The sequence below is a fragment of the Alligator mississippiensis genome, chromosome 9, assembly GCF_030867095.1.
Source record: "Alligator mississippiensis isolate rAllMis1 chromosome 9, rAllMis1, whole genome shotgun sequence".
Lineage (NCBI taxonomy): Eukaryota > Metazoa > Chordata > Crocodylia > Alligatoridae > Alligator > Alligator mississippiensis.
Window position 1 is genome coordinate 75,441,714 of NC_081832.1, and position 15,330 is coordinate 75,457,043.

The 15,330-nt window shown below is 54.9% G+C and overlaps 1 protein-coding gene across 1 annotated transcript; it reads left to right on the forward strand.

Annotated features, from left to right (window-relative positions):
- Positions 1-1,351: 1,351 nt before the first annotated feature.
- SMIM3 (small integral membrane protein 3) lies at positions 1,352-12,647 on the forward strand. Its single transcript, XM_019479425.2, has 3 exons — positions 1,352-1,395; positions 4,313-4,768; positions 10,264-12,647. Exons 1-3 carry the CDS (start codon positions 1,352-1,354, stop codon positions 10,460-10,462), a joined length of 699 nt encoding a protein of 232 aa, XP_019334970.1. The 3' UTR covers positions 10,463-12,647.
- The last annotated feature ends 2,683 nt before the right edge of the window (positions 12,648-15,330 follow it).

The window sequence follows — 15,330 nt, forward strand, 5'->3', positions numbered from 1 at the left end:
GGTCTAGCTCATCCAGACCACAGGTAGCTTTGGGGGCCCCACTTACCTGGATGGCCGCACTCAACGGACCAAATCTGCCAGCGCGCATCAGGTCCTTTTAAGAGACTCATTCAAGCCAAGCTGATGCCACCTTCCAGCAATACCAGAGGGGAGCCATGCAGCCGGTGGGACTGCGAAATCTCCCTGCCTTTTACAGTAAGTGCCTGGATAAATCCCTGAGTGCTCAACATTAGTCAAAACCACGCTGAGTGAGAAGACTGAGATATGCCAGAGTAATTATGGCCAGGCTGCTGGCAGGCGCTCGCTGCTGCTAGTGTTTACACTGAGAAACAAGAAGCAGAACCGCTTCACGCTGTGGAAACGTCTGGCAGGCCGAGGTTTTCTATCAGCCTGGACATCCAGAGCATTTCACTCAGCACAGAGGGAAGGGAGACATGCACCACTGTCACAGGGGAATGGGGGTCTTAAGAGTGAGACCTGGCTTGCAGGTCTGAAAGGTGTAGGATGAACTCTGTTGTTGAACTGAATCATGGCTGAGCTACGTGGGTCTAACGCGGGGTGTTAGCAGCAAAGGGCTCCTGCACTGTGCGCGATCGGTACCACCAGGCCTGGGTCTGCACCCTTTCCAGCCTCTCGACAGCCAATGCATCATTATGCCAATTCCTATTGCACAGCTGGGTTTTCCGTGAGCTCCCCTGGAGCTTGGGGGCAGATTCCTTTAAGGCCAGGGCATGGTTGCTGTAGGGAAGATGCCTTCAGAATAACAGTGTGGAGACTTTGGAAATGTTCAGGTCACTGAGGCAGCCCATGGGCACTCAGGGTGTCACTGCCACCTCACTTCTCCTCTCGATAGCCTTTCTGATCCTGTGTTTTGCAGTCATTGCTGTCACAACAGCACCTAGGAGCTGTAGCCCCGGGTCAGAGATCAGAGCCCTGCTGTGCTTGGCTCCACGGACAATGTAAAGGAGCAGTCCTGCCTAGTGAGATTCCCATGCAGCTCAGTCCATCATCAGAGTGGTGCAGAGGGCTGCCACGGGCAGGCCCTGCCTAGTGGTTAAAGCAGGGACCGGGAGTCAAGCTATGCCACTGACCGAGGCAAATACTTTCACTTTTCCTTGCCTCAGTTTCCCCCAGGGGCAAAGTGATTATAAAAAGGACTTTCTTCCAGGGTGCATTAATGCTTGTAAAGTGCCTAGACTCCCTCAGATGGAGAGCCCTGAAGAGGTATGAATTATCCTGATAGCCTGCTGGGCCTCGAGGATGTCCATCCCCCTCTGGCAGCTCTCGGGAAGTTTTAGGCCTGTTTTGCTCTCCTCTCTTCATTGTCCTTCTTTGGGCAGTCTGGTTGGACATGGCAAGGTCCAGCAAGACCAAGCACGTCTTTGTATGTGACTGGTAGCAGGGAGATTTCCCCCCAGAGTCTCGCAGGCTTGGGCAAGTTGTACTGGAGGAGCTGACCGTCTCCAGGTCTCTGCCTATTCTCTACACGCTCTTTATACATCCAGGCGTGTGGCAGGAGGTGGTGCTTTCACCTGGCTCTTGTCACTCAGGCATGTAGTGAGGTTCCAGTCACCCTGTGCCACATTTTTGTCTACTCTTGCCTCCTTTCCTTTCCCAGAATCCTTTCCTAGCTTGGCATGGGTGGCAATTTCCCTTCCCGATCCCTTTCACTCCCAAGGATCAGAGCCTTTCTGCACTCCCTGTGGGATGCTCTAACAACCCGGGAAGCAGACAGGACTGATCCCAGACTGGGATGTGAACTCTCTCAAGACCCCGCTGTCATTGCAGACTTCACTTGCAAGCATCCAGCACAAGTGCAGAGCAACAGGTGGATTTATAGATTCATAGATTCATAGATGTTAGGGTCGGAAGAGACCTCAATAGATCATCGAGTCCGACCCCCTGCATAAGCAGGAAAGAGTGCTGGGTCTAGATGACCCCAGCTAGATACTCATCTAACCTCCTCTTGAAGACCCCCAGGGTAGGGGAGAGCACCACCTCCCTTGGGAGCCCGTTCCAGACCTTGGCCACTCGAACTGTGAAGAAGTTCTTCCTAATGTCCAGTCTAAATCTGCTCTCTGCTAGCTTGTGGCCATTGTTTCTTGTAATCCCTGGGGGCGCCTTGGTGAATAAATCCTCACCAATTCCCTTCTGTGCCCCCGTGATGAACTTAAAGGCAGCCACAAGGTCGCCTCTCAACCTTCTCTTGCGGAGGCTGAAAAGGTCCAGGTTCTCTAGTCTCTCCTCGTAGGGCTTGGTCTGCAGGCCCTTGACCATACGAGTGGCCCTTCTCTGGACCCTCTCCAGGTTATCCGCATCCTTCTTGAAGTGCGACGCCCAGAATTGCACGCAGTACTCCAACTGCGGTCTGACCAGCGCCCGATAGAGGGGAAGTATCACTTCCCTGGACCTATTCATCATGCATCTGCTGATGCACGATAAAGTGCCATTGGCTTTTCTGATGGCTTCGTCACACTGCCGGCTCATGTTCATCTTGGAGTCCATTAGGACTCCAAGATCCCTTTCCACCTCTGTGCCACCCAGCAGGTCATTCCCTAGGCTGTAGGTGTGCTGGACATTTTTCCTCCCTAGGTGCAGCACTTTGCATTTCTCCTTGTTGAACTGCATCCTGTTGTTTTCTGCCCACTTGTCCAACCTGTCCAGGTCCGCCTGCAGCTGTTCCCTGCCCTCTGGCGTGGGAGGCCTTTAACACCTCTGTTGCAAAAATACCCACCCAACAACCACAACTCAGCCAAACCATTCAGTGACCAGGCAGAGGAGAAGATGAGAGAACAAACCGCACGTGACACTGCTGGAAGGGGCCGAACGCACTGCAAGGAGGTTCTCGGATACGAAGGCTGGTGTCTGTAGTGCTTCAAAGAGCCTCTTTGGAACGAGAGACTAAAACACCTGCTTTCACGAGCGCTGGGTTTGGCCTGGAGCATTTCCCTTTTGCAAGCAGACGCCAGATACATTTAAAGAACAAAAAGGATTTTCATGTGAATCAAACAACCGCAATTTGCTAGGCCCTTCAGCTCCCTGCGGGGTAATATTCAGGATGGATGGAGCATTAAGGCTGGCAGCACGTCTGCTGAATCCTGCTCTCTGCTCCTTCTAAATGCAGATGGCAGCAAAATGCGCCTTTCCTTTAACCCTTGCTGGCTCCTGTGACATCTGGGCCTGAGGTGCCAGAGAGGGGACAGCCTCATGAAGTGGCTCCATCCCCTGCGGATGCAGATTTATTCCCCATTTTACATATGGCGGGTCCTAATTTCAATCGTGACCCAGAATGCTTTTCCTAAATTGCAAAGTTTTCCCTTGCTTAACTACATCCCTACTTATTTCTCCAGAGACCACCTCCACGAACTCCTCTCCCTCCTTGCAGCCTGCGAGCTCTCGCTGTTGTAGGCTGCTGTCCTGCCCCGATGCCTCGTGGCTTAGCCAGAGGGGGGGTTGGCTGCAAAAAATAGATGCCGGCTCCTCCGGTTTGCTGAGGTTGGGGGAAGTCTCTGTTCCCTTTCCCGGGCCTTTGCGTCAGCCGGCGCAGTGGAATATTCCGAGAAGACCTGCCCGGCACCCGTGGAATATTCCATCGGGAGGAAACCAGGCCCCTCGGTACAATCTGTCCAGATCTCCGGCCTCCTCCGAGAGGCCTTCCATCAAATCTTAGCAAAACAAAGAGGCCCCGGAGCGCTGCGCGTTGTCGGGGCTGATCGAGTGCTGCCAGCCCCGGGGCCGTTGAGGCTGGCCTTGCAGGATGTCTGACCTCCTACCAGCCCGGTGGTAGGAGGTCAGAAAACAAAAAAGAGACAAATTTGAACATGATTTAAGGTTCAGGAAGCAGTTGGCAAAGAAGAAAGACCTCGATGTCATCCTTTAATTCCTCCAACGTCACGGTTCTGGGAAGCGGAGGGGGCCCGAGTCCTGATTTCTGACCATGAGGCTCAGCTGGGAGCCTGCCCGCGTGGCAGAAGCGTCCCATACCAGGAGCCACGTCCACACAGCACCGTGTCTGGGCTCAGTGGTATGGGGACGGGCTAAGGGGCACCGTCACCCGGCTGTGTGAACCGCCCCACTCGAGGTGCTCATAGACGTGGCCACGCTGCTCCTGGCATGGGAGGTGGTTCCCGGGCGTCATCTCCACTGGGAAAAGCCACGGGATGGGTCCAGCCCTCTCTTGGGTGGGTGCGATGCTTTCAAGGGCTCCTTTTATTTTACATTGGCAAAGGGAAGCAAAGGACTCCCGGCGTGGGGCATTTGCGGCTTTTCCACCCTGGGTTGCTTCGTCTCACTTGCTCCGCTTGCCCCCTAGGCCTGACAATCCTGGGCTTTGCCCCAGCCCTGAACGCAGTGGCACCCCCCTCTTCCCGCTCGCCACAGCCAGTGCGTGGTGCGGGACCCGACCGAGACGAACTTGGGAGCGAACCAGGCAGCTGCAATGCAACACGCCTGCATGCTCCTTCTCCCTTGGGGGCTGGGTCCCGGAAAGAGAGGCACAGCACTGCGGACGGCAGCTCGCTCACCGAAGAAAACGCAAACACGCACAGACACAGAGCTACACGGCTTGCAGGCAGAAGGGTGGAGTTAAAAGGGCTGGTCCAACCTCCGTCTCCTCTGCACAGGACTGGGAGCCAGTGTGCTGTGACTTCAGCACCGCTCAGAAAGTTGTCTGCCCTCAGCCTGGACAGCCGCTCTCCACCGCTCTTTCCTTCCTAGGAAGTCCCTGGGTCTTGCTTCAGCTTCGGATCAGCCCTCGGGACTCTGGCAGGTAACTCCGAAGCGCTGGCTTCATAGGCAGAGCGGTGGCGCGCTCTTCCGACAGGCTGTCTTGGGGCAAAGGTGGGTTTGGATGTGAGTGTCCATTCCCCCCTCCCCTGCGCAGGGGGACCTGTATTAAACGCTGCTTTGTTTCACTGCTTCAGTCCGACCAAGTCCTTGGGCGGAAAAAAGTTCTGCCTTGGGGGGAAAAAAAGTCTCAGGCTTGAAAGAGAAAGCATGTGCGTGCAAGTGCCTGCATACGTGCCACGGCTCATGGTTTCAGCCGCTCGCAGCGAGGGGCTGCCTGTGACTCTGTGTTTCCTTCTTTCCATTTCTTCCCCATTTCTCAGCTTCTTTTGATTTTGCTTCACTTCTTGTCCCCTTTCTGGCTCCTTTCCCTTTTTCTGATGTGAAAAGCAGCGGGGGCTTGTCGTGGCCCTTCCACGCTGCCAGGCTACCTGTTCCCAGGTCAGACCCCCAGGCATCAGGGACAGGGAATAATATATTCCCAAACCGTCTCTGAAAGACCCTTGTATCTAAACGGTTAAAAGTGAAGGAATGGGCAGCTCTGGATTAGCGGTAACCTCCCTCGGCCAGGTCCTGCGCGCTCACTGCCCTAATGGCACTGATTTCACTGGGGAGAGTCTTCATTCCTGCTAACCGAAGCGGGACCAGGATCAAGTCTTTGGTCTCTTGGGGGTAGGTGTTTCCCACAGCTTTCTAGAGCACGCAGCTCTGTGTTTCCCGGGTGGGGCTGGCGTGGGGTGGCTACCATATGGGACTGGTATTTGGGACTCTGCTTGCTATCCCTGGCGTGCAACGGAGCAGGGCAGACAAATAACTGGCAATTAGCACCTGGCGGCTACATGTCTGTCTGCTCTTTGAGCAACCAGCAGTGAAACTGGGTATGCACAGATCACTTGGAGACTCCCCTCCCCTCCTCTACGCCCCCTCAGCCTCATCCTTTGTGCTCTTTTTAGAGCATAACCCAGACTGTGGCATGACGGTGCATGCATCTGCATTTAGATGTGACGGAAAAGGGAGGTTCAACGGCAACGTTTGGAGTTGAAAGGGTGGAAAAAGGGAAAGGAGTCTTCTTGCCACTGTGCGGCCAGCGATGTCCAGGGCGGTCACAGGGACAAGCCTATCGGGAACATTGGGTCTCACTGAGAGCAGAAATGACGGGAAAATAGGCTGCTTTGTGGTGGCTTAGGGCTGGGGCAGGGAGCATGACTGCAGAGGTGTAAGGCAGCCAGGCCTTGTCAGAGTTGTGTCACCAAACCACAGCCTTCTCAAGAAAGGGAAGCATGGAAAAAACAGCCTCTCTGGGTAGAAAAATCTTGGCTCATGCCTGAGGTGTATCCCATGCATGCGCTCGTGGACCAGCTCCAGGGTTCAGCCAGCAGCCCTGGGTGTTATCAGGGGCGAGGGAAACTTTGCTCAAGGACTCGGAGGTGGGTGCACCTTGAACCCCCTCTCCCTTTGACTGAGAGCTAGGCGTGGTGACCGAGAATAGGAGACCTTGCTCCATCTCCTCCCTGAGCCGGGATGGGGTTGTGGAGCCTGGCGACTGCACCTTGGCTCCTAGCTGAACACAGGCACCTTAGCAGGGAGACAAGGCACTTCGCCCTCCGCCTTGCAGTTACCAGCCCAGGGCCAAATCCTGTGAGGCCGTTTGCATGAGCTGAGCCCAGCGCCGGGCGAGCTCTGCACCCGGCAGATCGGTGCCTACGCTCTGACCCGCTGCAGCGGATAGGCAAAGGGCTGATTTCTAGCCAGCAGGATGCAAAAAGCTCTGGGTGAGATCTGCGAGGGAGGAGGGCTGACGGCAGACCTGGAGCCGGAGGAAGGCTGAGCACATTGCAGTGCATGAGATGCCACCGCGGAGTGGAAATGGAGACGAGTCATGGCCAAGCTGCGTTTTAGGACCAGAGGCACTGCGTACTGGAGCAGCCTGTGTGAAGGTGCCCCAGGGAGCAGCAGGGGCTGGCCGGTTCCTCAGGTGCACCAAACCTGTATTTCAGCCCCTTCCAGCTTCACCTGGGTGATCGCTGACCTGTGGGGCAGGGCAGGCCGAGGCAGGGTGCCCTGCAGGCTTTTCTCCGGGGATGGAGGATTCCCTGGTGCGCCTGCACCTGCCAACGCAGAGGCAGGATCCGGTCACTGGGTGGAAGGAAAAAGAGGAAGATGCCGATGCTTGAGCATTGAAAGCTGTAACCGTTGCAACCCATGGCATCCCTGCCAGCTGTTTCTACATGCTGGCAGCTTCCTCCCTGCTGACACATCAAATGACGGGAGCCCAGGAAAGCAAGGGGCTGGTCGGAGCCAGGATCTCCTTTGTGCCCAGTTCTGGCCGTGAGCCTGGATTCCCTTTGTTGGGAACAAGCCGGGGACCTGACATCAAGGCTCCTGAGCATCCCAGGGACAGGCCTCCAAGCAGCGCCCCGGGGGATAACGTGTCGAAACCAGAGCTGCGTCAGTGCTGTCATCAAGCCTGTTAATTAGTGTTTTACCTGGCATGAGTCGAGATTGCAACGCTTACCTCCAGAGCCCTGGAGGCTTGACCTCTTGGCCCCGCGAGCCCTTTATGTGGGAGCTCTTGCGTCATGCAAGGGCTTCCAGAGAAACGCCCACGGTGACACGGCCCCACAGGCATCAGCAGGGTTCTTGTTATAGCATCGGTGCCAGCAGCCTCAGACACAGGGGTCACAGTGCTGCCAAGGAGTGGGGGCCCGGAAAGCATCCGGGATCCTTTTAGAGCACGGGGCAGAATAGTCCCAGCCTGCTGTCTCCCCAGGACCTGCCCAACTTGTAGCACTGGCATCAGGCGAGATCTGAAGCAGACCTCAGTGCTGAGTTAGGTGGAGCCCAGGCATCCCCTCCAGGCACAGGAGCCGCATTTCTAAAGGGGCACGAAATTCCCCGGGGAGGAAATCGGAAACCTTACGGGTAAAGAAAGGAAGAACTGCACCTCGGCGTGAGCTGGACCTACCACGGCAAGATCCTTCTTGTGTCTCACCCAGACGTGGGTTCTCCGCACAGGGCTGCTTCTGCCAGCATGCGTTGCAGGGTCCCCATCGCCCCTCGGCTCCGGGCATGAGAGGCTCCCAAAGCCGCTCACACCTTCCCTGTCAGCCTCCCGGGGAATTCCTGCCCTGAAACAAGCCCAGGCCTGCTGGTGATACCGAGAGCCTCGCCTTGTCATGCAGTGACGTGGGACCATGTCACTCGTACCCGGTTGTGGCTGGTTCTCCCTCCCAGGCATGGCTTTCAGCCACAGGTGTGGGTGTGCCCGGAGTGTATCTGGCCCCGCTCACCCGTCTGCGGGGCACTGAGAAAGGCAAGGCCCTTTGTTCTGCAGAAAGACGAAGTCCTGCTTCGCTCCGTGCTCCCTCTCCCAGCAGGTCTCTGGCATGGTTTGTTCCAGGTACACAAAGCCTATGGACATTGCAGCCATGGAGCAGCTGCTGCAAGGTCACCGTCCATCCGTCCTTTCTTACCCCGTGGTATATAGAAGCTAACCTGGGCAACTTCTCCCATGGGTAAGAGGGAGCAGATGGGCAGTGATGGGGCATCAGTGACTGCAGTGAGCCCTGTGCCATTTTAACACGCTGAGCTGCTCCTGGCTCTTCTTTGACTGCCCCCATTGCCCAGCCTCCTCTCAGGCCCCGTCTGCCCTGCAGTCTGAGGTGGGATTGCAGCGCCTGTGGGAGTCCTTGAGCAAGTCTAGGTAATAGATGCTGAACCCATTTGGAGGACTTCAGCCGCTCTCCTTAGCCACCTCTAGCAGCATTGTGAGGTTTGCCTGATGTATTTCTGCTTTCAGCATTTGCCAGGGCTGTTGCGATGTGCAGGCATTAACATCCAGTGAGACGTGTCGGAGTGGTGGTGCGTCTTATCTTTACAGATAACATCCAATTCCACTAACTTGCTGAAAACAGGATACGAGCAAGGTCCTGAGCTCAGCTCTGACAAGCTGAGAGCTTGACAGCTCTGACAACTCAAACCCAGAGTTGAGGGGGAAAGATGAACAGAGCAGTGTGGGTGTGCATGAAAGGCCAGAGAGATCAGAGCATGGAGTCCTGCCTGATGGTGTCATTCAAAGTGTTGCTGTTTATTAAACTATTAAGTCCATGACTCAGAAAACCAGGGAGGAGAGATGCCTCCAGGCATCCGAATCTGCTGGAAGATGCCACAGCACGAATCCCGCATCCCGGTGTTGCCAGAACCCACTGGAGGAGCAAGGAAACAGCCCAGAGAAAGGGCGTTGGCTGGTCCCATCCCTAACGCCAGACATCCCGGGGAAATCCTCAGTGAACACAGACGCCTGCGCCGGCAGTCTGAGCCAGGAGCTTTTAGGCTGGGATTTCCCAAATTGCTTATAGAGCCCAAAAGTCACCGAAATCCAGTGGGATCCGGGCGTCTCACTCTTGTAGGGTCCTTAACTCACTTCCTTCCTGGAAATCAAACCTCGATTTCTTTGCTGGCTTTAGACTTCTCCTTCCAGGCACTTGCCTATTGCTGCGCGCCTGGCTGGAATAACTGGGCTCTGACCTCGTCAGGTCACATAATAAATTAAGAGCATTTTTATGAGCTTCTCCAAGCACTTCACAGATGCTGAGTTTCTGCACAGCAGCTTGGCAAGGGCCGCTTTGCAGATTGTAAATGTGGGTGTATATGTATGTCAAATCACTGGCTTATTCAGCATGAGTCAGTGGTAGTGATGGAGGCAGCACTTCTGGATCCTAGCCCCTTTCTCCATGTGCCAGCCTCAGCTTTTTCTGCACTGGAAATTCTGAGTGTGCAAGCTGAAGGTTTTGCCACCTCTTCCTTGCAGAGAATTGCATGCAGCCCCTTGCAAAATGTAGGTGTTCACCAATGAAGTACACCCCACAGAGCATACCACGGAGCCCTTGTAGGATTGTGTGTTTCCAAAAGTTTAAATTTAAGATAAAAAAACCTAAAAGATGTGTAGACTAGCAGCAGGAAGCAGCTCTCGACAAGGGGGCTGGGCTTTGAAAATCACCCCCTAAAGCTCATTTATCCTGTTAGTAACTGCTCTTTCATCTTACTAGAGGTGATCAAGACAGCAGAGCACACAGCAGAGCAGGGACTGAGATGTTAAGAGGATGTGCAAAACCGGCACAAGGCAGTTTTTATTTTGGGGTAGGCTTGGAAAGGCTGATAGGGTCATGAAGACAAAGTTTGTGAACCCGCAAAAGGGGGAAAATATAGCTAACAACTCCATCACCAGTGATGGGGGAAAATAAGGGAATGACAGGGAGGAATGATGTGAAGGTGGTAAGCTGGAATAAGGAAGATGGAGAGGGGAAGGGATGAGGGGAAGGGCTGAGAGAGGTGGGATAGGGTGATTTGGGGTTGGGACGCTGCAGAGTGGCCCTGGCATACAGGGAGCTGCAGCTCTGCGTGGAGCCCTAGGATGATTTTGGAGCCACGCTGCTTTGTGCCCTGCATTGTCACTAACTTTCCCTCTCTCTCTTGCAGCAAGGAGAGGGGGAGGATGGAAGAACTGAATGGCTCCGACACCACCGTGGGCATCCCCAAACACATCCTGGACATCTGGGCCATCGTCCTGATCATCCTGGCCACCATCATCATCATGATGTCCCTGGTCCTGTGCCCGGCCACAGCTGTCATCATCTACAGGGTGCGGACTCACCCGATACGCAATGGGGCGGTGTAAGAACAGAGCCCCGGGCTGGGGCAGCCTCCCTTGGGCCATGCTGGATAGGTCCATGGAAGAAGGGAGATGGTTCACCAGGCTGACTCCAACATGAGGGAGCGCCAGGGAGCGATGGGGACCAGAGGAACAGCCAAGCCATGCCAGGGACACACAGGGCTGTGCTCGTGGGACCAGAAGTATGTTAGTCACCACAATGCAGCCTAGAGAGCGTGTCCGTCACGTGTAACGCCTGGGCACGGAGCTGTTTCTGGAGCCTGCAAAGGGGGGGGCATCCATAAAGCATCTCCTTTCACATGGCGCAGAGCATTCGTGTTCGGGCTTCGTCTCACGCACTCCTCTCATAATGGCTGCTTGGCATTTGCCCAGCAAGCTCATCAGAGCCGACAGAGAGCTGTGAAGCCTGGACCCCGAAAGGAAATGCTTGACTTCCAAGAACAGAGCTGTACAAATGGGTTCCAGACGGGCTCGCTTTGAATGCGAGACTGGCTCCACAAATCTGCTCCGTGGCACTCTGCTTCGCTGTGAGGCCTGGCTCCTCGTGGCTGGGTGATCCCATCAGCATGCCTCAAATTTCCCCAGACCAAAGTAGGCCAAGCCTGGAAAGAAACCAAGAGGGGAAATGGGGTTTGGCCAAAGGGATGTATTCAGAGGAGTCGTGCTGGTTGGGTCCACTGTAAGGAAGGTCTCAAGCAGGGAGGCTTTTTCTTCCAATTCTGCAAAGCTTTGAGGCTGTATTAGCACCATTAGCCCAGGACACATGTGTTGCCCAGCTGGGCTGCAGAAATGTAGCTGGCGTCAGGCTTGTTTTACGACAGAAATATCTTGTCCTTGTAAAGGAAATGTGCTGGAGTGTTTGGTTTCAGCTGATGGATCTCGACAGCCCTTTGGCAGGAGGCTCTTGCGACAAAGCCTCTTCTCCTGGCAGCACCTAATCCCTCCCTTATGGGCCTTGTTATGCTGCCCTAATGTATTTTTTAAAGGCAAGGGAGAGGTTGGCATCTCTGTGAAAGGACGGGTCAGTGCATGGGGAGCTGCACAGAGCATGGATCTGTTTGTTAACCCAAAGCGCCTTCCCCCAGTCCAAGAGGGACCTGGCCTCTATAGGACTGGGAATCCTGCTCAGTCTGCTCAGTCCATTCATCCCCTGACCCCTATGCAGAGATGGCCACTAAATTGTGATGGCATTTTGATGGACCCCAGGGAGCTGGGAACAAACAGGACTGCCCACACGTGGGCTCCCTCCATCACGGAAGGATGAAAATGTCGAGTCTTCATCAGCCCATCCTGGCTTCAGATCTGGTATCTGTTGGTCAAAGACCATGTATACCATGAACAGGCTAAGCCAGACAGGCCCCCACTAGTTGCTTCTGCTGCCAGCTGCCGCAGGACAGTGAGGACGTAGCTAAGAGGATACTGCAAGCGGAGAAAGAGGAGGCTGGGATGAGGGATACCCAGGAGGTGGGGGTCTCTCGATACTCAGTGGTGGGTCTGGACTGAAACCCACTGGATACAGGCTGCTGATGCACAGCTAGGACTCATCTTCTTCTAACCTCCCCTCTAATGGGTCCTGAGACCTGTCAAAGCCTTTCTGAACCAGGCAGGCAGGAATGAGAGGGCTGAAGGGTGCGTGGATTAGCACTGCAACGTGCTCCCCTTTCTCCTGTGTGGGGACCTGGCTACATCCCCTTTCCAGCACAGCTGTAATGGGTTTGGTGCTGTCAGCCTAGTGATCAGGGGGTATTTAACACAGCAGAAAACCTGGGATTCGGACACTACCATCTGCATCTGCTGCTGTGGAAAGGCCAAGAGCACTGGGTCGAGTCTGGGTGCTATGGCAGAGCTGTGGGAGCATGGCAGGGCTCAGCCGAGCTCTGCTGTGGTCCTTGGGGTTGGGTGCTGGGCCTAGTAAAGCAGCATTTAGGAAGCTTGTACAGACATCGCCCAAGCTGTGCTTTGGAGTCACTGGCATTAGCTTTGCAGTGAAACCCTTGATATAAATGTCTCAAGGATGCACCTTGGGACAGACAGGAAAGACACAATTCATGAAAAAGGGAAAAGCAGCCTGTAGGCAATGCATGTAGGGAATATGCAGTGCGAATACACGTATGGCGTAGGTGGCAACAGACTCTGTGAGTAAGCTGTGTTTTTGGACCAAGCTGCAGTCAATAAACTCAAATTTATCCTACACGTACGGGGTCGCTCAGTTCTGTCTGCACCGTGGGTATTGTTGGGGGCCTTGTAACTGGAGTATTTCAGATCCCAGTTCTCCTTCCTATGCTGATTTCGACAGAACAAGGAGCAATGGGCTCAAGTTGCAGCAAGGGAAGATGAGGTTGGAAATTAGGGAAAAAACTTTCTCACTCGGAGGGTAGCAAAGCACTGAAACAGGTCACCCAGAGAAGCTGTGAAATCTCTATTCGTGGAGGTTTTTAAGACCCGGGTAGACAAAGCTTTGTCCAGGATGATGTAGTTGGGGCTGGTCCTGCTTTGAGCAGGGGTTGGACTAGACGTGACCTCCTGAGGTCCCTTCAACCCTCCTTTTCTATGAGTCTGTGACTTCACCACTACTGTTATCTGCACACCTTGACTATCCTGAACTGTTGTCCCGTGTGTGGTTGTGTCTCAGGTCAGGATCCCATCTCATTCCCAGCCCATGACACCAGCCCGGTGCGTAGATAGATCTGCTGTAGAAAGGTAATAGCAGCAGCAGGTAATAGCAACAAACAAGGGAGACCAAAACCCTTGCAAAAACAGAGGAAGCGGCTGTGTGAAGACCACTTGCTCCTGTTGTACAGGGGAGGGTTTTATTCTCTCACGCTTGGGACACGGGTAGGACTTGCTTGTGGCTTCTGCTCTCGTACCTCTTCTGAGGACCGCAGCCTCGTCAGACCGAGCCCAGCGCTCTGCGGCTCGCTGCAGCGTCCTGTTTGCATCATGAGTGTTAAACATGAGCTGCCGTGGAAGCACAGGAACATGGAATCTGATGAGTCAGGCTTTGATGTGGAGAGATGTTAGGGAGATGTAGAAGGAGGTTGTTATCTCTGACTGCATCCTGTTCCTTGTGCTGGAAAGGGCCCGGGGAGACTCAGCGACGTAATTGGGAGAAAGGTGATGTGTAAGCAGTGTTTCCCAGCCAACTGGAAGGGAGGTTGGGGCAGGGGTGTTTCCAGTAGTGCAACACACTCTGGCCACGTGAATGCCATGCAAGGTGAAGGGAGGGGAGGAGTCGGGCTCTCCTGGCACCCTGATGCTAGCACCTCTGCTCCATGCTGCTGAAATACTGGAGCTCTCCCCTCCTGGCCAGCACGGGGCTCACCCCACTGCAGCAAAGACAAATGGGGATTCGATTAGCACGGCAGCAGGCCATATATTGAGGTTGGGACCTCAGCTCTCAGGGTGCTCAGTCCCCGTGCCCCTGGAGAGATGCAGTGTTCTCGAGGAGACGGGATCCAGCCTCCTGCATTGCAAAGCTATTCGGGTAGCACTGGGTTTGGCTGAGTTATTCTAGCGACGCCCTCAATCCCAGATCATCTGTGGTCATTGCAAAGGGATTATTTTGTGATAACAGTTCTCTGGGGTGGCCTGGGCAAGGGGAAGGGGGAGACGGAGGCAGGCGAGCTGCAAGCTCTGGGTGGTAATACATGGGAAGGCTGCCCGGTTTGGTTTCCCGGGTACCAGCAGATGTTGCCCTGCCGTTGAGTGAACCCGTGTCTGGCACTGTCACCACGGGCTGCCCAAGGCACCTGTAAGTGCCAGCCATCCAGGTGGCACAGGGGAAGGGGGGAACAGGCTGAGGGCATGCAGTCCTCCACTGGGTTTTATGCCAACAGGTGTTAGAAGGGTGGGCAAAGAGAGTATGGGGTCCTGATGCATCTGGATGGGGTCCTGGTGCATTAAGCAGCAGATGCTGCTTTTTATGGTGTTGTTGTTGGTGGGGGGGTCCTGGTAGGCCCCTCTCTGGGGCCATCAGGGCTGGGCAGGGGCATGGAAAGCCACACTCTGCACAGAAGGGAAAGTTGGTGATGGAGGCCCAGCTACAGCCGAGAGGGAGGCAGCTGAATTCTCTCCCTGCAGAGGAAACAATTATCCTCCAGAAAACATCAGCAGAATCAATTAGGGGAAGAGCTAATCGGGTTTGGATCCAGAGGGCTGGGGCAGGGAAAGGGAGGACAGGAGAGGACATTTTTATTATTTATAGTTTCATAGTTTCACAGTTGCTCGGGTCGGAAGGGACCTGAGCAGATCATCAAGTCCGACCCCTGCCATGGGCAGGAAAGAGCACTGGGGTCAAACGACCCCGACAAGGTGTTCATCCAGCCTCCTTTTAAAGACCCCCGGGGTAGGAGCCAGCACCACTTCTCTCGGAAGTTGGGTCCAGATCCTAGCTGCCCTGACTGTGAAGTCGCGCCTCCTGATGTCTAGTCTGAATCTCCCCTCTGCCAGCTTGTGACCGGTATTTCTAGTCACTCCTGGGAGTGCTCGGGGGAACAGGGACTCCCCCAGTGCCTGCTGGTCCCCCTTAGCCAGTTTATAGATGTCCACTAGATCCCCCTCAGCCTTCTCTTGTGGAGGCTGAATAGGTTCAGGTCCCGTCGCCTCTCCTCATAGGGCCTGCCCTGCTGCCCCCTGACCATGCGAGTGGCTTCCTCTGGACCCTCTCCATGCTGTCCACATCCCTCCTGAAGTGTGGTGCCCAGAACTGGACGCAGTACTCCACCTGTGGCCTGACCAGTGCCGCATAGAGGGGGAGGATCACCTCCTTGGACCTGCTGGAGATGCATCTGTGGATGCACGACAAGGTACAGCTGGCCTTCCTGACTGCGTCCCCGCACTGTCGGCCCATGTTCATTTTGGCATCAATAATGACT

Excerpts from the sequence above, each read along its gene's own strand:
- SMIM3 (XM_019479425.2), top strand. The coding sequence starts at position 1,352 with ATGGCAAGGTCCAGCAAGACCAAGCACGTCTTTGTATGTGACTG. Across the intron at positions 1,396-4,312 it reads CACGTCTTTGTATGTGACTG|GCCTGACAATCCTGGGCTTT; the intron begins GTAGCAGGGAGA and ends CTTGCCCCCTAG. Across the intron at positions 4,769-10,263 it reads AGCCCTCGGGACTCTGGCAG|CAAGGAGAGGGGGAGGATGG; the intron begins GTAACTCCGAAG and ends TCTCTCTTGCAG.